The 26,243-nt window shown below is 37.8% G+C and overlaps 3 protein-coding genes across 8 annotated transcripts in view; all 3 read right to left on the minus strand.

Annotated features, from left to right (window-relative positions):
* Nucleotides 1-26,243, minus strand: part of tou (toutatis) — a 252,314-nt gene that overhangs the window by 207,467 nt on the left and 18,604 nt on the right. The window lies entirely within an intron of this gene.
* On the minus strand, nt 11,363-15,902 carry LOC137247090 (uncharacterized). Its single transcript, XM_067778155.1, has 2 exons — nt 15,770-15,902; nt 11,363-12,165 (listed from the first exon to the last, which is right to left on the minus strand). Exons 1-2 carry the CDS (start codon nt 15,900-15,902, stop codon nt 11,504-11,506), a joined length of 795 nt encoding a protein of 264 aa, XP_067634256.1. The 3' UTR covers nt 11,363-11,503.
* Nucleotides 22,163-24,833, minus strand: LOC137247091 (uncharacterized). The gene is made up of 2 exons (XM_067778156.1): nt 24,668-24,833; nt 22,163-22,840 (listed from the first exon to the last, which is right to left on the minus strand). The coding sequence occupies exons 1-2, from the start codon at nt 24,798-24,800 to the stop codon at nt 22,272-22,274; spliced, it is 702 nt and encodes a 233-aa protein (XP_067634257.1). The 5' UTR covers nt 24,801-24,833; the 3' UTR covers nt 22,163-22,271.

Below are 26,243 nucleotides of genomic sequence, written 5' to 3' on the forward strand. Positions count from 1 at the left end.
GAATCGACAGCTGGAAAAAAGACTATGCAGAGAATATGAGTTATATATGTATGTAGGTAGGTACTAGGTAGAGCACATGCAATAAGTATTCTGCAGATAGGTACAGAACCCCCAAAAGTACGTACGTACATATAACCCATGTTTTGAGATCACCGGAATTGCAATCTGAATTGTAGTAGCTTTATAGGAATCGGAAGTCGAAGCAGGTTACACGTCATTGTAAATTTTACCAAGTAGCGCAACTAACAGCTGATCGGTGAAAATTCACACATTCACACGCACAGTTCTCGACTCAGTTTCAAAACAAAATTTTAGATTATTTAACTCAAATTTTAAAGTGAGATAATCCTTACGATTTTATGTATATAGAATATATAAGGCGTTTTTGTTGTTATTAAAACAAGAGTTTTATTTATATTAAAGCTTTTATCATTTTTTTTTTAACTTTGAAAAAACTCCGAACACCATTCCTTCATTATATGACATTCGACTGCCTAGTCCACTGCCTTCCACTCTATTCGCAACATAACCTCTATTTAAGCTGCCAAACTATATAGTAAACAATGTTACACGTGGTACATATCGCTTTCGGAGTTGTGGCATCTTCAGCGTGCTGTTTTCGTTCTGTCGTGTTCCTTTGTTATCAGCGTGTTATCGTTGAGGTATAGATGAGATATCGATTTGTTGCCGATGCGTTATAGTTTTGTTATATAAAAGTTAAAGATTTTTTATCTAAGAAATATAGATTTCTTGTCGAAAAGTTATAGGTTTACTATCGACTTGTTATCGATTAATATAACACTTCTATAATAAATCAATAACTTTTTCGATAATGAATCGATAACAAACAATTAACATTGCAATAGTTAATTAAAAAGGTTTAGGACGCGGTTATCTTATAGTTTGCGTCATGCTCCATTTGTAATTTTTCCCGAAAAACTGGCGGGATGCCGACTCCAAACGGCAATTTAAAGGCAGATGAGTTTTCACTGTGAAACCAATTTATGATTGTTATAGGATTTCGTACATGACTTTAAATTAGCTTGGTTAGTGATAGCAAATGTAGAAAGTGTGAGTTGGAGGGAGGAGAAAATACTCCAGCACTTTTGTGTTCGTGCCTTGCGCTTGCCAGGCTAAGACTCTAGCTATTAGGAGTGATACTGCTGTCAGATCTAGAAGCAGCAAGTGACATAGGTCCTAGAAAGCTTCTAGTATTTGCCACGAAGGCGGAGTTATTTTATAACATAGGTCATGGATTTTGATAGGGTTTTTCAGTTTAGTCGTTAAACAAATAGTCTGGAAAGTATGTTAAAATAATTCCTAAGTGATCCTGAAATGGTTTCGAATATAATCCTTAAAACAATTCCAAAGTGTTCCTGAAATTATATAGAATTTTTCACGAAACAGTCTCGACGTAGTCCCAGAACGGTCCAATATACCACACTATTCCATTCCCTTAAACTTTTCAAAGTCCGTCAATCCGGTTACGCCTCAGAGATGGATTCCTAGGGTTTCATCTACTTTTGCCGAAAGATCTGCTCTCATCAGTATCATTCTTCAATCAGAAGTTGCGATATATCGGAACCGGAATAGAAGCTCTGTTACAACCCTACTCCATATTATTTGATATGTTTGCGAATCCATGCCTGTTTTATTGCCGGCCGTTCAAGTAAATTTAAGATCTTAATAAATAGGATTTTAAATAATAATATTAATAAATAGAAATTGAAACAAGTAAAATTTAAGTGGCGACATAGGAACTCATCCAGTAAGTTAAAAGTAAATGTCGGGAAGTTGAAGCAATTGGCAATGGAGAGTATCTAAATGACTACAAGAAGTTTCTAAAATATTACAAATACAGAAACATAGATACAAATACAGAGACATAATATACATTGCTGCCATGAAACCATACTTCTATTTGCCAATGAATATTGAAAGCAATCGATGAAGGTTGGCACATAAATCGAATTGTGCAGGAGCGGAATAAAATGGTAAGGACATGAAAAATGTATTATACTTATGTTTTTACAGACATACATAGGTACACAAGTAAAGTAAGTAAGTAAAAAAAAAACGATAGTGGCACCCTTATTCAGACATTTCATAGACAGATAACCAGGAATAGCGTTTCCTATGTGCTCACCATGTTATTCTATCAAACAGTGACCCGTTATCTAAACAAATAATTTTAAGATTTATGAGACACATGTTCCGGTTATCAGTGATGTGGGACCAAGTCGATTAGACCCCACTCAGTCTTTGCACGTGGCAAATCAAGAGGAGATGAAGCAGCTGATTCGCCTTGGTCTGTTCAGTAACAATTCTCGCTAGTTCGCCAACAGCGCAGTTCCAAGATCGTTTAGCGGCTGTTTGCTTTTCAAACATACAACTTTGAAGTCTTTATCCCTACAGTTGGCACTCTCCTCCTACCGTCTATAAAAAATTCAGAGGGGTTAATTGGCACAGCCTACAATAATTGTATTCCCTAGCTATTGTTTTTGTGTTTAATCTCATTAAGTCGAGCTCGAATTGGCAAACTTTAAATTAATATCAGAAATTCGCTGCTTGTTTCCACATACGAGGTCTGTATGTGCGTCTTTATGTTAATATTTTAAAACACATCCGAACGGAAATGAAAACGAAAGCAGGCAACAAGCAAAATATATTAAATAATATGAACCAAAAAAAAAAAAACAACAACACAGAACCAAGAACAACAAAAATGAGATCAAGGGTCAGCAATATTTGAAAGTAGGTGGAGGTAAGAGGAAGTAAGCAGCCGGAAAAATGTGGTGAGCAAAAATGGCAAAAGGTTATACAAAATATGGAAGCAGAATAAAATGCCAAGCAGAGAGAAAACGCAACTGTAACAACGATGATGAAACAGAAAAGCAGCAACAACTACCGAAATAAAATTTCTGAAAAGCAAAAAACCAACTTCAAGAACGGAAACAAAAAGGGCAAACAAAAAAATGCACCACCACAGCAAAACCGACAAGCAGGGTGGGGTGAGGGGCCAAAAAACGCCAGCACATATACAAAAAACGAAGGACAATACAATTGCAACAACAAAAAATGTCCTGCAAAATATATAAAAATTAAACAAGCGAAACCGCAGAAATGGCAAAAGTAAAAAAAAAGAAGTAAAATTTTACATTAAGCACAGTAAATAAGTGCAGAAACATAAACGAAGTCACAGCCGAAGCTGAAGCTATAAGAAAAAAAAAAAAAAACGAAAAGAGTTCACAAGAAAGCGTTCATAGAGCAGCAGAGCCAATACGGAAAGAAACATACATATACGTACAACGGAAGGATTTTGTGTAGTGGGAAGGGATGTGATACGTGCTGTCTTTATATAGGAACGCGCCAAGCACGTATATGCACTGTTAGGAACTGGTGACGGTGGCAACCAGCAAGTGTGTATACACCTAACAGAGGTGCATACTCGTATGTGGGTTTGTGCAACACCAACGATTGTAAAGAAACGAAAATTGAAATGAAATAAATTTTATTTTATTCAAAAAATAAAATAAAAAGCAAGGGAACCAGTCGAACAATGTACAGCCATACATAAGCAGCTAGCGTACAAGCGATTGCCACTCAAGACGACAGACCAACAAGCAAAGCAACCAACAAATCAACCGATTGCCAAAAAGGAATAAGGCAAATGTAGCAGCCAGTTAGTGAGACAGCGCGCCATGGAGTCAACACGTTTCTTCGCCAATTGTCAAAAGAGCACAATGAACACTGGCTGGCCAGCGTCGTACTATGAAATCTCTGTCAGAAAAGCAGAACAAAAACGTATATTACAGTAAAGGATATAAGGGGTAAAACAAAAATCGTTCCCTGATCAACATCCGGCAAAGGACCATCAAAAACGAAAAACGGAGAATCAGCTTATCGCTTATAAGAGAAGAAGCGAACCGGATTCCATCCGGCAAAGGACTGCACATACATATTCGAAACCCTTTTAAGCCTTTGGGTCAGTGTGTATGCCGTTACAACAACGCCAGCAAGTATAGCAGTCTAATTTTGTTTGTATGATGAAACGCATGCACAGGACCTTTTTGCCGGTGCTGGGCTTCAGAAGTATTCCATGGATCGCTTACTTAGAAGTACCAACCTGCTTTCATAACTCAGGATGACGGCCCGTCCAGATACAGGCGCATTTATTCAAATAGCCGCGGCCTTACCACAATATAGGATACTGCTGCTGTAGACGGTATTTCTGTAGAATCAGGAGTTTGTCCTGCTTAGGTGGTAAGCCCATTCAATAACGACAGCACCATACTGACATAAAAGCCCCTGGTCTGATAATACAAGGTAGTCCAGTAAGTAGGACCGGATGTCTGGGTCAGTATGCGACATGGTTCGGATGAATTACGTACATATGTATACAAGCAACAATAAGGAATACGAGAGTATCACGGCGGCGTTTCGGCTCAAGGATGGCGGTAACGCAACAAGCTAAAAGTCGTAGCCAGAAAAACATCGCGGTGTCAGCTATCTCGCTATAGAAGCGGAAGCTGCTGAATAGCCCAGTCACAGAGAAGGAGCTGTTAGGTATGTTAGAGGAACAGAGGACGTTATCGCAGTGCCCGGTAACCCTTAGAATTGTTCACTCTTGGTCGACATAATCAATGAGGAAAGCGTTCGAGTCCAGTTTGGCAGCAGAAGCGGTGTAGTAAAAAAACGTTGATGCTAGAATAGATTCGAAGAGGAGGAGGCCACAGGCACAAAGAAGATGCAGCAATTGCCTGTGGCGGACATACATTACTTTTATAAATGGGTGCGTGAGAATTCCAATAAGGCCAGTATTAAACCTCTGTTGCACAATATAGTACAGGAATGCAAGAAATACTCGGACGAATAGAAGATCCTTAAACGAGAATTGGAACTTCCAAGGCTAAGGAAAGTCAAATCTAGAGAGGACATAGTTCAGCGTCTATTTATGAAAGGCGAGCCAGTAGATCCTGGACTGCCAAAGTAGTCACAAGCATAGAAAAGAGCCGGACACCTATTGATCTTATGAAACTTCAAGGCAAAGGAAATTCAAACATAGGGGCGGAATAGTTCAGCGTCCGATTATGAAAGGCACGTCAGTAGATCATGGACTGCCAGAGTAGTTACAAGCATAGAGAAGAGCCGGACACCAATTGATCTTGTGAAAATTCAAGGTTAGGTAAAATCAAATCTAAGGGCGAAAGAATACATCGTCTGATTATGAAAGGCATTCCAGTAGACCCTGGGCTGCCAGAGAAGTCGCACCTATTGGGTGGGCGAAGCACTGCTACAACAACAACAACAGTAGTCATAAGCCTAGATATGAGCCGGGAATACAGGCAATATGCCTTAGGTATCTTCCTAAATATTACCAGGACTTCCAACAATGTTTCGAAATGAGTGAACTTGAAGTTCAATTTGCCATGACGATATAAATGAACAGGAACATGGCGCAGAGCGGAAGACTATCACATCTACTGTGGACACTGTAATAGAAACAGAAAGAGCAATAGGAATAAGATTAGGAACAGAAATACGAAAATTATAGGAACAAGGAGAGAAATAAGAGAAAGAGATGGAGCAGATGGAGGTAAGAAGAAAGGGATGAGATAGAGGAAGAGGAACGGAAAAGCATGAGAAAGAGGGAGAAGAAGAGCAAGTGAATGAGGAAGAGGAAGCGAAAAAGGAGAAGGAAAGTAAGAAGAAGAAGTGGTGTAGCAGAGAAAATGAGGGTGGAATTTGAATTATGTTCATACATTGATTTTCAAAAAATATAATTTTATAACAGTAAAAGTAAAATACTCCATAGTACAAGCTCAAGCTGCTGGCCTGCCAACAAAAAAGTACACACATCACAATGCAACAAAAATAAGCAAAAATATAAAAATAAAAAATATTAAAAAAAAAGTATTTGAATTAATGATAAAAGTGCTTTTGAGTTGCGCATATACATACAACAACAACAACAAAACAACAATGATAATAAAAATAGTAACAACAACAATAAATATTGTTGCCGACAAGCGTAGATACTTGGTTGCAATATGTGGCAACAACAACACAAAGCATACAAGCAACTTTTAGTAGCATTAAAGTGAGTGCAGAAATTTTGTGGCTGCAACCAACATTCAAGCCCCCAGTCGCCAACTACCTCAGCACCATCACCACCACCGTCATCATCTCCACCACTTGATTGCGCTGCATTTCATGTGAATATGAAATGCGAGCAAACGAATCAACACAAACGAGTGACATGGATAAATGATTTGCCGGAGCAAGTAAAGTGCGGTGGTGCGACGACCGGCCAACTGTCTAGGCTAACTGGATGGCTAGTTGGAACATTGGCTGGTTGACCGGTTCGTTATTTGCCTCGCTCGTTGGTGGCAACTTGCCGCGCTGCTTGATATGAACATGACAGACGGCCAAAACAGACGCGCATAAATAAAAAAGGCAACTAATTACAATTATCCAAAAACAACAATTCATATTATTTGCTACCTGCCATCGTAGTTACTTCATGGGAAACGTTGTAAACCGAACGAAATTTCTTTATTTTTCAAAACTATGTAAATTTAAATTGAGTTAAGTTTTGTATTAGGAAAAGTAAATATGAAGGCTGATTCTGTTTGGCAAGTGCTCATACAAAAAGTAAAAATTTTGAAGCTGATTGATGGTCGCAACAAACACATAGATGCGAGCTTATATTGAAAGGAGACGTATTACAGATAGTTGGCCAGTTTTGATTTCATCAGTCTTATATGATCCTTTCACTTCAATGGTAAGCAAAATTCTATAGGGAATATTTGCAAGTTAAGTGCTCGGCGGAGGACCGATTGCTAAACAAAAATGTCGATAGCCCACATTTTCATGTTCTGTGAGAGAAAGTAACTCAGCATTGAACTAGTCAGTGAACTCAATTAGAAGTTCAATTTGGAAGGAGTGCTGATGTATATGCCTATTGAAAATGCCCAAGGAAAACAAAAATCTTCTAAGCTTCTGTGGCATCCAAATTTCATCATATACATATCTCATTCCTCGGTAGGTTGCAATGCACTGGTACTTGAAACATCGCCTTCAGCCCTTCCTCTACCATGATTTACCAGGGGCGATATCATATCGGTTTTGATTCCTGGCAAACCCACTCCACAGTCCAATATGTCTAATTTGTCACCGAATATCACATTGTGTAAAAGCTTTCTAATAAAATTTTTTTTTTTGAATGTGGAAATTGCTCACTTTAAGGAAATCCGTTGGATGGGCGGAATCAACAGTTTGTATACCTATGTCGTAAGTTGTGGCTAATGAATGGAGATCGCCACTATATCTTCTCTTCGTTGACTTTGAACGTGCGTTTGACACAATCTTCCGTGACGCGATATGGAGTGCGCTGCAAAACTGCGGCGTCCCAGAGAAAGTCATCGACATGATTAAGGCCCTTTACAAAGATGCAATGATCAGTGTACGCTTCAAAGGAAAAAACAGTAAGAAATTTAGCATAAACAAAGGCCTACGACAATGGTGCATCCTATCACCGCTGCTTTTCATAGTAGTACTGGACGATGTCCTGAAGCGCACAAACGCAGAAGCCCCAGATGGGTTACAATGAAGGCTGAATCAGAAACTAAGCGATTTAGACTACGCTGATGATATCGTCTTCACTACTCACACACTAGCTTCTGTTGCCGCAAAACTCCAGCGACTCGAAATCAACGCTCGCGCAGTCGGTTTGAAAATTAACTACGCAAAAACTAAGCTAATGAGACTGCAAACAACGAACACATCTCCTCTCCAACTTGTGTCACTAGACTAGCGTCATTGAGGATGTAGAAGAATTCTGCTACCTTGTTAGCCAAATTACTAAAGATGGCGGCGCAGAATCGGATGTATCTGCAAGGATATGTAAGGTACGAACTGCATTCCACAAGTTAGGCCAAGTATCGCGCTCTCGCATACTGTCGATGAAAACAAAACTGAGGATTTTTAACACCAGCGTGAAATCAGTTCTGTTATACGGATCCGAAACCTGGCTTGTCTCTGACCGCATTAACCGACGATTGCAAACGTGTATAAACAAGTGTCTGAGAATAGTCTGCCGTATTTTCTGCCCAAGAACAATCAGGTACGCCGATCTACTGTCACTCATAAAAACCCCCCAATCTACACTGGAATTAAAAAACGTAAGTGGGGTTGGATCGGTCACATTCTCCGCAGAGAAGATGACAACGTTGCCAAAATGGCCTTCCAATGCAACCCACAAGGAAGCCGGCGCAGGGGACGTCCTCGACAAACTTGGATGTGTACGATTTTCAATGAGAGCTCTTCCACCGCCACCTGGAATGAAATAAGACGTTTAGCGACTGATAGAAATCGCTGGGGAGCGTTTGTCTGCGCTCCATGCTCCGACTAGGGGCGATAAGTTGTGCTTCTGGATGGCTATGGTATTAGTTTTAACTTTTGCGATTGTCAACTAGATGTTCAATTTTATCTAGGAATATAATAATAATAAGTTGTGGCCGCAGACTCCACCCTTTTCGAAGGCATAGAGGAGTGTTGGAGATATGGAAAGTCCGTTAGTGGATATGAGTCTGGTATGCTTCGGTATTACCACCCCTGATACCAGTCCGATTGTTTCCTTTAACCCCGTTAAATTTAAAGGCCGTTTCACCCATCTAATCTGTTCTCTAAAAGATGCAGTGCCACCTGTGCGCTTCCCAAGGCATCCGTTTCTATGTACCGGAGCGACTCGGGCTGTCATTTCAGTGTAACCCCAAATCCCATTTAACCCGCCTCCCCGCCTGAGAGTGCTATGTGGAGCAATACTGTAATAGACAGTTTTTGGCTGGATACAAATTAGTGCGATCAGATACTAACCCGTCTGCCGCGGGAACGATTAGTTTATGTACTTGAAATCCTAGGTTTTGAGTTAGAAATTAACTTCACTTTTCGACGTTCCACCTTTTAGGGGGAAGAAGAGTCCAAGGTATTTCGCAATATCAGAAAGACTTATCTCTGAATTGCAGGAAATACGGTCAGTTGGTAGTTTAATACTAAACAGAACAAACACTGCTGTTGAGAGGCACAAGCTAGAGGCAGAAGTCTCCACTCAACCTCTTAATATCATCAGTGATCCTTCATCCGGGATGCCTACACTATACTTACTTTGGCGAAAGTGGTCTTTCAGAAATATTCAAAAGAAAAGACAAAATAGTAATGAGCCTTAAGTTATTGCACTTCTTTTCGTCCTAATCGAATCTTCTCAAGAAGGAATTAAGGACAAGCCGTAATGAAAGTATTCTGCACTTAATGTAAGAGGCAACCTTTTACAGTTGATGGAAAATAGGTTAAGGTCATCAATGCCCATCTTACTGAAACAAGGATGAACAGAAAAGGATGAGCCTTCACATCTTATAAATAACAAGTAAGGAAGGCTAAGTTCGGGTGTAACCGAACATTACATACTCAGCTGTCAAATTGCAGCTTGCAAAACTTTTAAATTACCTTCTTTTAAAAGGGGGCGGTGCTACGCCCACTGTCTAAAATTTTACTAATTTTCTATTAATTTTTCCACCTACCAAATTTCATCGCTTTATCCGTCTTTGGTAATGAATTAGCGCACTTTTTCGGTTTTTCGAAATTTTCGATATCGAAAAAGTGGTCGTGGTTATAGTCCGATTTCTTTCATTTTAAATAGTGATCTGAGATGAGTGCTCAAAAACTTACATACTGAATTTCATTAAGATGCCTCCCGAATTTCATTAAGATGTGTCCTATGGGCGTTAAAATTCTCAAAGGAAGGAGGAAATTAACAGTACAATTCGAGATACCAATGCAAAGATCTGATGGGACAACCAGAAGAGGTTTCCCAATGAATAAAACCGTCGAGAGCACTGCTGTCTTACCTTCTGAGCGAAGTCGAGGAACACACTTGCTTTGAATTAACCGGGATGATTGTGAACGAAAGAGGAAGGTCCCTCCACAGAATTGTCATCGAGAGGGGTGGTTGTATCACTTTCCCTGCCGATGTCCAGTAAGTAAAGTTCACCAGGATCTCTACTCAAATTCATATGGGAAAGCAAGTGATTTAATGAATAAACTAATTATGAAGTATCTTGTTTGGATAATGTGATCCTGTTCGGTCTCAACTATTCTAGCCTTACCCACCTTGGATCTTATTCCAAGGTAGGTAGGTAGGTGAAATGGCTGCGACCCTGGTCACCCAAGTAGCTATTTAAAGCCGTTTTGATGCCATACAACTCGTCTAAAACCTACGGAATGTTACGGTCAATGCATTACAACCAGCCAGAGTTGTTGATAAAATTGAGAATATTCGGGATTGCTATCACAGATAGACCTCTGAGGTCTTCTAGAAACGGGGTTTCAAGGAACCTTAGTCGGGCTCTAGCTAGAGCCGGACATTTACACATAAAGTGTTCAACTGTCTCCTTGGCATTTGGATCTTTGCAGCTTCTGCAGTAGTCGTTATACGGAATGCCCATCTTTTCCGCATGCGTGCCTACTGCCCAATGACCGGTGCAGACTGCTATCAGTTTGCGTGTGTTGGCCCTGGATTTGTTCAGAAGACTTCTCGTCCTCCTTCCATCATAGTTTGCCGAAATGGATTTTGATATTGCACAGGTGGTGATGTTATTCCACTTTGTTTGTGCTTTCTTCAAGTAGAAGCTTTGGATATTCCCCTTGGCTACTGCTAAGGGTATGCCTACTTCAACACTGGTGATTTCCTCGCTCATCTCCGATGAGCCCCTGCGTGCCAGCTCGTCGGCCTTCTCGTTACCCTCTATCCCGCTATGACTCGGGACCCAGATAACGCATAGTTCTAGATTGGTGGATAACTGGAATATGAATCGCTTACAAGCCCTCACTAATTTTGAGTTAATGTGTGGCGAAAATAGCGCTTTTATCGTTGCTTGGCTATCCGACAGGATGCAAACTTTACCAGCTACATTCAAGCCCTCCAGTGATTTGTAGGCTTGCCAAATCGCGAAGATTTCTGCTTGAAACACGTTGCATGATGCAGACAAATCTAGGGACTCAGAGTATACTCCGGCCCCACTCCCGATTCCATCTTGGAGCCGTAAGTGTAGATTTGGATGTCGTCGACACTTTTGCCCGGGTTTCTCTACCACTCGTTCCTGCTTGGAATGGCGGTATTACAACCGTACTCAAACTTCAGTTTGCGAGGGTAGTAATTGTCGCGGTACTACATGTACCATCCGGAAGTTTATCCGGAGTCTTATTCCAAACTTTACTATAAAATATGTATAGTTCTGTGATGCATGAGTTAAAGAATGGGCAATTCTCATAAACCCAGCCCCAAAATAAAATGATAGACTTCTGTAGCTAATAATATTATATTACATAACGTTGCTTATATAATAATAGCCTTATTAGATATTGGCATTAAAAAATAATGAACTCGATCGTCGAAATGAATGATAACATAAGTTTGACGCACTCAGGAATTCCACTGATTTTCACATTATTTCCAGTTTTGCTGCCTAGTAGATGAGCTACTCGGCCCATCCAAACCAATAATATCGCTTCCGCCAGGTTGTGCTCGCATTATATTCAATGTCACATTGCTCATTTGCGCCCGAAATTCTAATTTTTGCATATTTGTCATCTCTTTCATAACGGGTAGGAAACTTAAAAGAAAATTATAATCTCCATCCATTTTATCTTCGAAAGTCCTTCTTATACGTCTCCTTTTTTCGACGCGCTCAATATTCTCACGTTTACGTTCTTGTGCTTGTTTCAGGTCCGGATAAATACGCTTGTTTTTCTGTGGTGCCGGAGGTTCAATATCTTCTAGATTTTCAGGAATTGAGCATTCACTCAGTTCGTCGTTGTTCCTTTCGTTTTTTATCTCATTATTTTGTTTAGTATTCGTTGTCCAGAGATCTTCAAAACTTTCAGCAGATGCATTTGTTAGGTCACAATCTTCATCAAGCTCAGTATAGCTGCTATGGGGTCTACAAAGTGGATCTGTCGTCATGACATCCTTTAAGAAAGACATTTCCTGAGTATATTTCCATTTTTTTCCATTATAAGTTTGCCCATTGCATATCGCCCGCCTCTCTCTTTTGAGTACCATGCGGTAGGTATCTCTTAGGTTCTTCCATTTCTTTTTAACTTCATTTGCTGTAAGGATGAGGATATACAAAAAACATATATAATATTAGTAATCTAAAACCAAATAAAACTAAGGATTCTCTAAAATTTCCGAAATACAAAAAATATTACCCGTTTTATGCGAAGGCAAAGACGGTGATCCTTCTAATAAGAACAAAAATATTTCCAAGACTAGGAAAAAATATCTTAATATAGTTTTCGATGAGGACCTATATCCTTAGCCACAAATTGGACATAGAATAATGAGTGGGTCATTCTCAGCCCTACTAACTCTCACTATAAACGCATGCTAAGCCTATGTTCGATAAACACTGTAGCAAAACTCTCGTAGGTGGTGTAAGCTGAGAACTTGAGAGAAAAAATAGTTGAGGCATCCATGGCAAGTTCAAAAATTTAAATCTAGCATAACAATGGGGTGCCATTATTCTTTTCAACAAAAGGAGAGCCTTAGCGAAAATGAGAAAGCTCGCTCCTGACAAGAATACAATAACAGACTGTGATCGAAGTAATGTACATTTTACTACAAGCTCTGTATGGAGCAATCAAGTTGAAACGCACACATTCAAAGCTATATAATTGTGCACTGACGACTATCAGGCAAAACCTGGGAATTTTAGGCCAAGTATTACAAGGCCTTCACCACGACATTTAAATCAGTTATAACATATGGAGCGGTCGTGTGTATAACGCATACCCAACGGTGGCTACCCGGGAACTGTTCGGGCTGATTCCTTTGCGTATAGAACAAGCGGCGAAACGAATAGAGTTCTGTACAAGTAATAGGAGCTCTGAAAATAAATGACACAATTGAAGGTGGAAAGCTCCTAGGGGATTTTGATTGAGCTTGTCTGCCCGTTTATTTTTTTTCCGACTTGTTAGTACTTGTTCCGTGACATGAATCTAGACATTGGCATAACAAAGAAGCACACTACCACCCATACAGCAAGGCAGTCATCCTAGAACTACCTTAGGAGTAGCGACGCTTTTCACTCATTCCTAAGGTCAAACCACGGTTATTATACTTAGAATTCCCTTAGAGGGTCGTCTATGGGATGAGGTAAAGCACTGTACTAACGGCAACAGCAATTACTGTCATTTCTTACAATTACCTGTGACTACAGCAAAAATAAATATCGAAAAAAAATTTTTCTTAGTAAATATCTTATTGAAAATAATTAGTTTTATTTTATTGTAAATAGTACATTCAGGTTTCCGCATTGGTCTAGCATGGACTACAGGTCATTCTCTTTTGCCTAAAAGATGAGGATTATGGCCATTAGTGGGGCATATACAACGTGTAATTGAGTGCGCTGAATATATCCAAGTTTATTAAAATTAAACTGAGTACAACGTTACGATTTTTAGTGATAGGATCCCATGAAAAGAATTTGCCACGGGCCCCAGATGGCATAGTTACTCCACTGGAAATTACACCAAATTCATAAAACAGTTTTCCTGCTTAGTACAACGACGTATGCATACAAATCTTAACATCTTTAAAACCTTAAGGCGGTGACACAATGACATTTTTCATATAGATGCGTTTAATACTGTTTTCACACAGAAACTTAATGATCTCATTTCACCTGCTAATGAGATCGTAATTTTTTTGCTTTCACACAGAAGTAACTGCTCGATTAGTATGAAGGATGAGACAGACAATCATGGCGGAACGATACAAGGTGGGAGCATGGTGACATACCTACAAACAAAAAAAATTCCATGTACTTGTAAATTCGATGGATCAATGTCAAAATCGAACTGCGCCGGTAGTTGATGTATCAAATCAAATAAAAAAGGTTATAATCAGCTGTTCGATGCGACCACCTTGTATCGTTCCGCTATGCAGACAATGACATTTGCATTGACAAATGACATTTTTAAGCACTGAACGCACCAAAAACTAAGAAGCGGAAACGGAAGCGGAACGCTGCCAACAGAGTTGCATTGTGCTTTTGACTTCATTAGGCATTCGATTAGCTACTAATGAAATAATAATATATTCGAATTTTGTAGGGAAGATTGAGCTCAATAAGCGTCTTAATGTAGAAAACTGCCTTTATTATTCAATAACAGTATTATACTGTTTTCACGCAGAAACTTAATGATCTCACTTCACCTTCTAATGAAATCGTAAATTTTTTGCTTTCACATAAAAGTAACTGCTCGATTAGTATGAAGGATGAAATGTCAAGCGAATAAAATGACAATGCTATATGACAGACAATCATGACGGAAGGATACAAGACGGCAGCATGGGGACATACCTACATACATAAATAAGAATTCCACGTACTTTGTTTTTGTAAATTCGATGGACAAATGTCATAATCGTACTGCGCCGGAAGTTGATGTATCAAATCAAATAAAAAAGGTTATAATCAGCTGTTCGATGCGGTCACCTTGTATCGTTCCGCCATGTAGACAATGACATTTAATTTGACAAATGACATTTTTAAGCACTGAACACACCAAAAAATTAAGAAATTGAACGCTCCCAACAGAGTTGCATTGTGCTCTTTACTTCATTAGGCATTCGATTAGCTACTAATGAAATAATTAAATAAAAAAAAAATAAATAAATGTAAGGCGCGATAACCTCCGAAGAGATCTAAGGCCGAGCTTCTCTTCCAATTTGCTTCGTGCTCCTCTTGCTTTTCCCAACAAATTGGCCGGACGGGACCTACATGTTTTATGCCGACTCCGAACGGCATCTGCAAGGTAGATGAGTTTTCACTGAGAGCTTTTCATGGCAGAAATACACCCGGAGCGCTTGCCAAACACTGCCGAGGGGCGATCCCGCTTAGAAAAATTTTCTTCTAATTGAAAAACCTTATTTCTAAAATTTTGATGTTGCTTTGCCCGGGGTGTGAACCCAGGGCATACGGTGTGGTAGACGGAGCACGCTACCATTACACCCCGGTGGCCGCCAATGAAATAATTATAGATTCGAAATTTGTAGGGACGATTGAGCTCAATAAGTGTCTTAATGTAGAAAACTGCCTTTATTATTCAATAAGCCGTCTGTGTGAAAACAGTATAACACAAGCTTATGCATTCCAATAGCATCGCCACAATCAACCAAGATGTTGCGTTTGTAAATATGAAGGAACTGCAGACGTGGCAATTGAAGCTTATTACGCCTTGCCCATTCGCATACAAAATTTCGCGAAGCACTGTTATAAACATTCCCCCTATACAACAAAAATACTTGCTAACATATTTTGTGTCGTATTCGATTGTTATATTGCAGTATTTAATTGCGAAAAATGTTAGAAAATTTACCAACCAGTGGGAAAAATAATTTCACTTGCAAAGTGTGCCAACACCCTTAGCCAAAGCAAATGTCAAATTCTTCTTCTTATGATTTGCTTGCAAACAAAATTTGGAAGTATGCTACTTTTCAATATCAGATGGCGACAGTGTCGCTCATTCTACCGTTCTCCATAAAAATACGTGCTATCTACTCATCTAGATGAAAAACTGCTTATGTGTCGGACCTATTATCTACATACAATGTACATACTACTAATGCAGTATGAATTTCAATATTTTTTATAAATTTTGGGTATTTATTTACATACATACATCCATACGTAAATTGTATACTTACTTGGACTATCTAATTCCACAGCAATTTCTTCCCACAGTTTTATAATTAGAAGTTTATCAAAATTTTTTTTATCAAAAAGATCCCACAATGGGCGTCGTTTCTTCACTTCTTCTATAACTCTTCCTCCATCCATTCTATTAGAACACAATAACACAACTGAACGAATATCGCTTGAATAGCCAAACGATTGCAGCTAGAACAACGAACGGCGAATTTCGCGTAGCAAGAGCGTCTTTTAATTGCGAACATTATCCCGGCGAATTCACTCACTCAAACATGTTTGAAATACATACACTCTTGCGTCCATACATACATAAGTTAATATCTACTTGTAAGGTGCTAGCACTCGTGCAAACGCGCTGTTCTTGTGCGCACCAGGGCTGCCAATTAGATACAATTGTATTTTATTTTGGGATACATTAAGGCAGTTCACAAGGTCTCATATTCAACTTATGCTGTTAAACTCCTCATATGTGCTTCGTAGCTGTATCTCATATAAAATTTGAGTAAAAATACAATTCAGCAGCCTATGTTTATGAGGTGTGCTTAGTTATTTTCAAACATATTATTTATTTTAAAAAATTTTAAAGGCATTTAGTATCAAAATACAAACACAAGACCAAACAAGTAAGTAAAGCTAAGTTCGGGTGTAACCGAACATTACATACTCAGCTGAGAGCTTTGAAGACAAAATAAGGGAAAATCACCATGTAGGAAAATGAACCTAGGGTAACCCTGGAATGTGTTTGTATGACATGGGTATCAAATGGACGGTATTAAAGAGTATTTTAAAATGGAGTGGGTCATAGTTCTATAGGTGGACGCCTTTTCGAGATATCGCCATAAATGTGGACCAGGGGTGACTCTAGAATGTGTTTGTACGATATGGGTATCACATAGGTATTAATGAGGGGTTTAAAAGGGAGTGGTTGTATATGTGAAGGCGAGTTCGAGATATCGACCAAAATGTGAACCAGGGTGACCCACAACATCATCTGTCGGGTACCGCTAATTTATTTATAGCAGTAGTAGTGATTATTATTTCGAGATATCGACCAAAATGTGGACCAGGGTGACCCACAACATCATCTGTCGGGTACCGCTAATTTATTTATAGTAGTAGTAGTGATTTATTTATTTTCTTTCAATTAGAATTATAAAAGTAAAGCAAAATGAATTAAACTATAAATATATAAAAATAAGTAAAGATTCCAGACAATAACAATAAATGTTGTGTGTCTTAATATCACTTATAACTAAAAACTCTTTTATGAAAATTCGTTGACAATAAGTTCTCTATACTTAAATCAATTTCTTATATAAACGAAGAGTGAATTATAGTTATAACCCTTAAGGATATTTACCACCTTCTGCAGATCTAAAACTTTCTCACCAAAACAATTCAAATGTATATCTTTATATATAGGACATATCCCAATGAAGTGATAGGTGTCTTCACCAACACATAAATTGCACATAGAACAGTTTTTGGAAAACACATTTTTAAAAGATCGAGCATGAAGATTTAGCAAGCCACCCCTTGCTCGGAAAATCAGACTTATGGCGTATGCAGAATACTCATCGTTAAAATAGGTAGAGTACATATGGAGCAGGTCGGAGTAAAGATCATGTGACGACCGAAAAGAACTATCGGCATAGTCTGCAAACTCTTTTTGAATCAATTTCTCTAGTAAAATTGGTATGCTCAAATTAAGCGATGTGGAAAAAAAGTCAGAGAGAGGCACCATGTCGACACTTTCATAAACGTTTCTCCACGTTATCTCACTGTCTCCTCTGCTACAACTCGGGGCAGTCTATTTGCCGGCAAACTTAAACAGCGCACAATATAAAGCATGTGAATGCGTAAGGTGTGACTGAATAACGACGATAAACCTGATTCAAGGTGTACCATATAGTTTGGTGTATTAGCTGGTAAAAAAATTTACTTTTTTAAAAAGAAGCGAAGAATTTTCTCTACGCATTCAAACTTATCAACACCCCAGACTTGCACTCCATAAAACATAATGGACCTATGTACATGCTCCCTTGAAGATTTTCATCTTATTTGAGAAACAAATGCGAAGGATATTTGCGTATTTTGACCAGGTACCATTTATCGCTGTTTTAACCTCAGCTAGTTTTGCCTCGAGGTGCTTCGTAAAGGATAGTTTGTAATTCAGGAGAACTCCCAGATACTTGTAGTCATTTACAATCGCAATAAACTCGCTACCATAAGACCAACGAAAAAAAGGACACCTGCTACATTCCCTGAACACTAATATTTTAGATTTGGTCAGGTTAACTCTCAAACCCTACTACGTACTATACACGTAAAGCTCATTTATAATTTTCTGTAAGACAGTGGCAGATTCAGCTAAAGGACGATATTGTCGGCGTACATAAGTACTTTTACTGTTGTGTCAGCAACCTTTACACCGCCGGAGAGACTGCCACTTAAATCGTTGATGTATAATGAGAACAGAGTTGGACTCAGCAAACAACCTTGCCGTACACCGTGATTAACAGTAAACGGGTCTGAAAGCACTCCATCCATCCATACCTGACTGGCTGTTTCCTCATAAATGGAGCGCAAAACCTCTATTTATATATGTAATACAACGAACAGTATTCCTGCCATGATTTCATGGGCTTTTCGCCCTGCAGAACTTTTTCATTTTCATCTAATTAATATGGTAGGAGTCACACCCATTTTACAAAGTTTTTCCTAAAGTTATATTTTGCGTCAAAAAACCAATCCAATCACCATGTTTCCTTTTTTCGTATTTGGTATAAAATTATGGCATTTTATTTTTTTATTTTTCGAAATTTTCGATACCAAAAAAGTGGGCGTGGTCATAGTCGGATTTCGCCCATTTTTAATACCAAGATAAAGTGAGTACAGATAAGTACGTGAACTAAGTTTAGTAAAGATGTATCGATTTTTGCTCAACATATCGTGTTAACGGCCGAGCGGAAGAACAGACGGTCGACTGTGTATAAAAACTGTGCGTGGCTTCAACCGATTTCGTCCATTTTCACAGAAAAAAATTATCGTCATAGAATCTATGCCCTTACTAAATTTCACAAGGTTTGGTAAATTTTTGTTCGACTTATGGCATTAAAAGTATTCTAGACAAATTAAATGAAAAAGGACGGAGCCACGCCCATTTTGAAATTTTCTTTTATTTTTGTATTTTGTTGCACCATATCATTACTGGAGTTGAATGTTGACATAACTTGCTTATATACTGTAAAGATATTAAATTTTTTGTTAAAATTTGACTTAAAAAAAATTCGTCATCCGATTTTGCTAATTTTTATTGAAAACACATATAGTAATAGGAGTAATGTTCCTGCCAAATTTCATAATGATATCTCCAAATTACAGCTTGCAAAACTTTTAAATTACCTTATATTAAAAGGGGCGGTGCCACGCCCATTGTCCAAAATTTTACTAATTTTCTATTCTGCGTCATGAGGTCAACCCACCTACGAAGCTTCATCGCTTTATCCGTCTTTGGTAATGAATTATCGCACTTTTTCTGTTTTTCGAAATTTTCGATATCGAAAAGTGCGCGTGGTTATAGCCCGATTTCGTTCATTTTAAATAGCGATCTGAGGTGAGTGCCCAGGACCTTACATACCAATTTCATTAAATTTACTCAAGCTATCGTGTTTACGGACAGACGGACGGACGGACATGGCTAAATGGATTTCTTTTTTCGCCCAGATCATTTTGATATATAGCAGTCTATATCTATCTCGATTAGTTTATGCCGTTACGGGGTACCGTTATGCGAACAAAATTAATATACTCTGTGAGCTCTGCTCAGCTGAGTATGAAAATGGTAGCTATCAGCAAAAAATTGACGGTTGCATAAATTTAGATTTTTCAATGCCTTTTTTTGCTAATTTATTTAAATACTACATTCAACTCATTGTAGTGTTCACAATAGTTGTATTTAAAAAAATATATATTTCATAAGACAATAATTTAAAATGATCAAATCGAAGGTCCTGAGTCCAACTCGAAATTCGGAAAAACGTTTTTTCATTTAGAAGAAAGTTTTTCTAAGCGCCCTCGGCGGTGATTTAGCAAACACTCCTAGTGTCTGCCATTAAAGGCTTGCAGTGAAAATTCATCTGTCTTGTATCTACAGATGCCATCCAGAGTCGACATAAAACATATGGGTCCCGTCGCGCAAATTCGTGGGGAAAATTAAAACGAGTACGACGAGTATTGGAGGAGAAGCTCGGCATAAATCTTTTCAAAGGTAAATCGCGCCAAGTATTTATTTACAGACTATCAAGGTAAACTAAACAAGGTAGGATTGAAAACTGAAATAATTTCTTTTTATAATAATTCTTACTTAAAAATATTGTAAACAAGTGCATTAACCCCTGGTGGACTGACTAATTATTTTGGCTCGTGCACAAATCAGTTGCTAAAACTGCAAACTGTATTGTTACGAATATTAGCAACACTAAGGGGTACTGTCCTCTCTAAGCGATGCTAAGCAGTGACTTGTATGCACATCAATAGATCAATCATTATGGCTACACATATGTACGTACACGCAGCCGAGAAGAGACGCACAAACACATGCAGAAATCTTATCTGAGATGCTCCCAAATGTATGCAATTATAATTGTGGAAGTGTCGCTCACAAATACACGCGCATATGAGAAGCTATACACGTGCATCTGTAGTTATACTTATATAGCAGTAACTAAGTAAATTTTGGAAGAGCCTAGAAGTATGCAAACGAGAAATCAATGAGTATAAAAGGCCGCAACAGTAGAGGCGCGACAATCAGTTTCATTGAAGTAAGCTATTGGGTGTGAAGTACTTTAATAAAGGCCATTTTGCATTATTAAATATTGGAATTATTTATTCAATAGTTTAGCGATACGAACGTTAGTAGAAGGTTGCGAATAAGAGGATTTGCAGCAAATTCATTACAGTATTAATAAGTAAAGATTATCTGGACTTCTTCTCGTTGAGACCAGAGTTATAAGTGAGGATAATTTCAGTAAGAGTTGTAACGTAGAATCACTTTTGCCAATTACTGAAACCTTGTAATGAAATGAAGTTAAATTGTTATTCGACGAAGAAAATGCATACATGCATTTTGGAATATTAGAGGCAGAGTTATTCGAGAAGTTTGTGGACCCTTTCATGCCGTAAGCGGGGAGTATGGAAAACTTTTCGACACGCTCCAGCTGTTTGCACAGCACAACTCGATTCGAAAGTAAATTTATTAGAATTTGGGTTCAAAGGTTGACGGATAAAACAGCTCGATAATCCCCGAGATGCTGATCGTAAGAGGCTACTGAAATCCACAGGCCCGCAGTTTTCAGGTGCCAAAAAAGATTGTTGCCGTGTCGGTGAGCACCAGATTTATTAACATCGAACACTGCCCATATCCGTAATATTCCTCTTAATCTTTCAGGCATATATCTGCAGTTACAACAACTCGAAACTGTTTGCTCTGTCTATTGGTCCTACGACCATAGTAGGGGACAACTGCTATAGCACATCAGCAGAAGTGTGTAAAGGTATCCGAAATAGCATCCGGCTACTAGCCCCGAAAGGTCAAACACTGACTTGTCGAATGTTAACGACAGTTGCCGTTCTACTTTGATGAGCGCAATGCATGCGCCGATTCATTCAGCGCTCCTAAAATGGATGTGCAATATTTGATTTCGTTGTATTTAAAATGTTCAAGTAAAAACGGGTTAAAATGTTTTTCATTTGACGTGGGAATTGCCACAGACAAGAGAGAATTGTTAAGTTCACTATTACATCGTCAAAAAAGAGTAAGTAGGTTGATTTTTGGACGACATTGTTTTTGGGTTAACTTAAATTCAGACCATAAAATCGAAGTACTGATCGATTGCTGCATGAATCTAGGGGCAACTAAAAATCAATTGGCTTTTGATTGATAGTTAGAAGCCAGTACAGAAAAATCGAAGAAAAGCAAAGGAGTTTCGTTTTTAATTGCCGAAGCCTGCATGATTTTGCGCTTAACAAAGTCAGTGCAGACAAATCGAAGAATTTTTTTTCAACCAATGGGGTGGCTTTTGCATGACGTTAGGGTTAACCCAAAGTCACTCCTGAAAAAATTAAGAAAAGCAAAGAACTTTTCTATATTCATGCAAGCACTCCTCACATTCTACGTAAAAATATCGTTTGTCTGATGCCAAAGGCTCCTCGATGTTATTGCCCTCCTTCTCCCACGAATGCATGTAGTTTGGTCCGGTCCGTGGTCCTAAGCACGATCTTAAGTTATAAAAGTTAATTTGTGAAAATATTCTCCTTCTTTGCAAATGCGAAAAACCAACCTGGAAACAAATGCACGAAAAACCCATCAGAAAGTAAAAAAATCATCATAATAGTATAAAGTAGGCATTTTAAATTTATTAAGCATAGTATTCATATCAAACAAGAATTAAGTTAAAAGTAAAAATATAACTTTCGTTAACTCAGGATTAAAGTAACTTAGAACTCATTCGATGTGTCCACATTTTCTTCACGATTAAAACAGGAACTGCTCGCCTCATCGTAAATAAACTCATCGTTTACACGGGATTTCGGTCGCATTATTTTCAAAGTTAAGTTGCTCATTTGTGCACGAAATTCTAATCTTTGAATATCTGTCATTTCATTCATTATTGGAAGAAAACTCAAAAGAAAATGATGATTCGCTTTCTTTTTGTCTTCGGATATATTTTCTTGAGTCGAATTTCCTTCGACCCGCTCGACGTTCTTATGCAAAGGCTGTTGTCTTCTCTTCTTCGCTGGTGGAGGATCATTACATTCACTATTCTCCGGAGATAACCACTCACTAAATTCATCAAGTTCGTTATTTTCTTCAAAATTTTCGGTAAATGTAGTTGTTGCTTCAATACTTTCATTGAACTGAGACCTCTTTTTAGAAAGTGGATCTGCTACCTGGCCTTCCGGTAAGAAAGACATTTGATCAAGATACTTCCACGTTATCCACTGCTTTTTAAGTGCAATGCGGTAGGTATGCCTTAAGTTCGCCCATTTCTTTTTAATATCATCAGCTATAAGAAAAAAGGTGTACAAAAAAGGTGTCATATTAGATGATTTTAAAGATATTAACTGCGAGCTTAGGGGGAGATGAATGATCAACTCTACCTTTATTAAAGAGTTTTGTTTTCACCAAGAAGGTATAACATGCTCAATTTTAGGATTCAAGTTTCGATTGGAGCTGAATTTTAGCTGAAATATAAAGAAGAAGCGCCCTTCGGTAGTGGTTTGGTTGTTCAGAGTCGACACAAAACATTTAATTCCCAACCCCCCAATTAGTAAGAATAAATCAAAAAGGATCACGAAGAAAATCTAGGAATAAATTTCCTCTGAGGTATATCGCGGCTTATATTTTTATTTTGCCCCGTTGCCATTGATTATCCAAATGTTACAGGGCCTGATTACATTGACGACGATTTTTCCACTACTATACAGCAGCACAAATTCTTCTAAGTGGCGTCGCCCCACGGCAGTGTTTTGCCAACACTGCGAAGAAATTTCTGCCATGAAAAGCTTTTCAGCGAATATTCGTCTACTTTGCAGATGCAGTTCGCAGTCGGCATAAAGCATATAAGTCCAGTCCCACAAATTTTTGGGAAAATTAAAATGGGGCCCGACGCAAATCAAAACGGAAGCTTGGCCTAAAATCTCCTAGGGAGCATATCACGTCTTATATTTATTTAATTATTTTAGCTTATGCAAATTTCGAGCTTACTAAAATTTACACAAAAACCCTTTTTTGATGTTTCTGTGGAAATAAGCCTTTTCGTGATTTACTGCCTACTGTAGACGCTCACAAATTAGAACCACTTTGTTTTTAGGCTGATTCTAATTTCTGAAAAATTCTAATTCCTGAACGCTTTTTATTTGTATAAAAACTTAAAAATTAAGTCAATTTGCATTAAAAAAAAAAACTACAATGAAATTGTTATTATTCAATTTTGTTCATAAAAACGACAAAACATAAGGTAACAATCCAGGGCAATACATATCACGTTTTTTTTATTAAATATACATATATGTATATATACGCTAAATCAAAAAAGATACAAAAACCAAAAACTCCAATTACAATAAATATATTTTTTCATTAACAATACATCAAAGATAAACAGAAATACATTAAAAAAGCCAAAAATGAATCAAAAACTTAATAACTAATATTCAGCGATGTACAATGATTTTTTGTTAGCATCATGATAGGTATAAGAAACAGCGTTTAAAATTGATGATTTATTCGATTTGATATATCTGATTGCAGATGGCGCCACATCAAATTCTAGGGCTAACCGCTTCCCTTGAACACCTTTGTCAAACTTTTCCAATATCTGAACTTTGGTTTACAAGGATAAAGTATTTTTCTTACGTTTATTTGGCATTTCAGCGAATAACTTTTACTTTTAAACAAACAATTCCAAAACACGTGCACGGGTATCGAATTTCACCCAAAAACTGTACAGAACCGCGACGAAAATCCAACGACTACCGAGCGTAACATAAATAAATTGGGGATTCCCCTTTTCATGTCTATTTTGCAACAAAAACAAAAAAAAAACGAAATACGCTCAGAAATTAGAATTTTCTATTCTAATTTCAGATCATGTAATGTATTGAAAAAGTTGATTTTAATTTCTGGAAATTCTAGTTACTAAAGGTTCTAATTTGTGAGCGACTATACTGTATTGCGTCCGTGATACAATGTGACGCTGACCCTGTGAGTCAACAAAAAATTTTCATCTAACCTAGGGATCACCCTAATATTTATTTATACATATATAGATAACCGGCTTCTAATGTTATTGTTTCAATACAAAATATTATTAAACAAAAATTATACTTACTTGGCCAATCTAATTCCACAGAAATTTCTTCCCACAGCTGTATAATAAGATTTTTATCAACTTTTCTTTTATTTTCCAAATCCCACAAAGGTCGACGTTTCTTCACTTCGTCTATAAGTTTTCCCTTGTCCATTTTACTAGAACACAGAAACACTACTGAAAGAAGAAAAACCGTATCACAACGCTTCACTAGCCAAAATGCTACAATATAGACACAGCAAACTTCGCCTTGTGTGAACGTTGTTTGAATGAGTTCATAAAACATGTTGAATTCGCTCATGGAACTTTTTTAGGCGAAACGATTTGTTGTAGGGTTGTAGCACTCGTGCAAACACAGAATATTGTGCATGTACACATATATGTATGTACATATGCGTATATGCATATATTAGGGTGTATAATTTTCGGGAAATATTTTCTCCCTTATGTTTTATTTGATTTAACCTAGAGTGTCCATAATTATAACGTAAGAAAATCTATGAAATTGCATTAAGTCTTACGCGTCATTGACAGGTCTCAAAAACTGCTTCAGAATAGTCAATGGCCAGTTTCTGTCAAATGCCTTTCCATTATATCACATAAACTGGCATAAAATCTGTATAACAGAGTGTGTCAAAAACTACCATCCAAATTTTGTGATGAGTTGCTTCATATACCATTTCAATGTGGTTTTATTTGATTATCCTTTTGTTTTGATTTATCCTCTACCATCACTAAATAGACTGAATGTGTTCAGTGTTGCTAGAATTGGTTTCACCAAGACCAAGCTGAAAACTGCAATTAAGTGCCCAGTCTTATGTTATGAAAAAACTCCGTCCTCTTGGCAACTATTTGAAGTTTTCTAGAAAATCTGTTTCCAGGTTAAATCGTAGCGTGCACATCAAAAGAAAGGCGGAAGGCCCATATAAAATCCAATCGAGAGAAATTTCGTTTGTCAAGTAGATAATGTTCACCGCTCAAAAAAAAAAATCATACGCTTTTTGCTACCTTGTTCTCAAGATTTTTTAGAAAAAATTTAGGGTGAGCTCTCGTTTCGCAAGGAAATAACGATTGTCTTATTATTTCTTGAGCAACTTCCCTGTGAAAACACAATCAATTAAATACCAGAGATAACAGTCACTGTATTGTATGAATTCAGTTCCAGCTGTTGTTATGCCAACAGCTGATTACTTCTTCTTGATTATTTTCGATTGGAGCTTGCGATTTCTCCCAAGACTCGCCTTCTCGTGAGGTTCTCGAATCTCGAAATACTCGTAAAGCTCGCGAGCTTCTCGAAATTCTGTTTAATCGATGCAGTCGTTGTTTTATATAGGGCTTACGATTTATTCTGGAGCACAAACGAAAAATTCCACAATACCACAATTAAAAAACAGCGAAATGCGTAGAGTACTGCCAGCAGCAACTTAATTGAATATCGAGAAACTCGCGAGCAATACTAGTACTTCGAGGTTGGAGAACCTCGCGATAACCCGAGTTCTCGATAAAAAATTAGAATTTTAAGAACAAAATTATATTTATAAATGTTTTGAGTGAAGTATCGTTGGAAAGGCAATTTAATCAACAAAAAAAAGTAAAA

The sequence above is a fragment of the Eurosta solidaginis genome, chromosome 3 (genome assembly GCF_040869045.1).
Source record: "Eurosta solidaginis isolate ZX-2024a chromosome 3, ASM4086904v1, whole genome shotgun sequence".
Classification (NCBI taxonomy): Eukaryota; Metazoa; Arthropoda; class Insecta; order Diptera; family Tephritidae; genus Eurosta; species Eurosta solidaginis.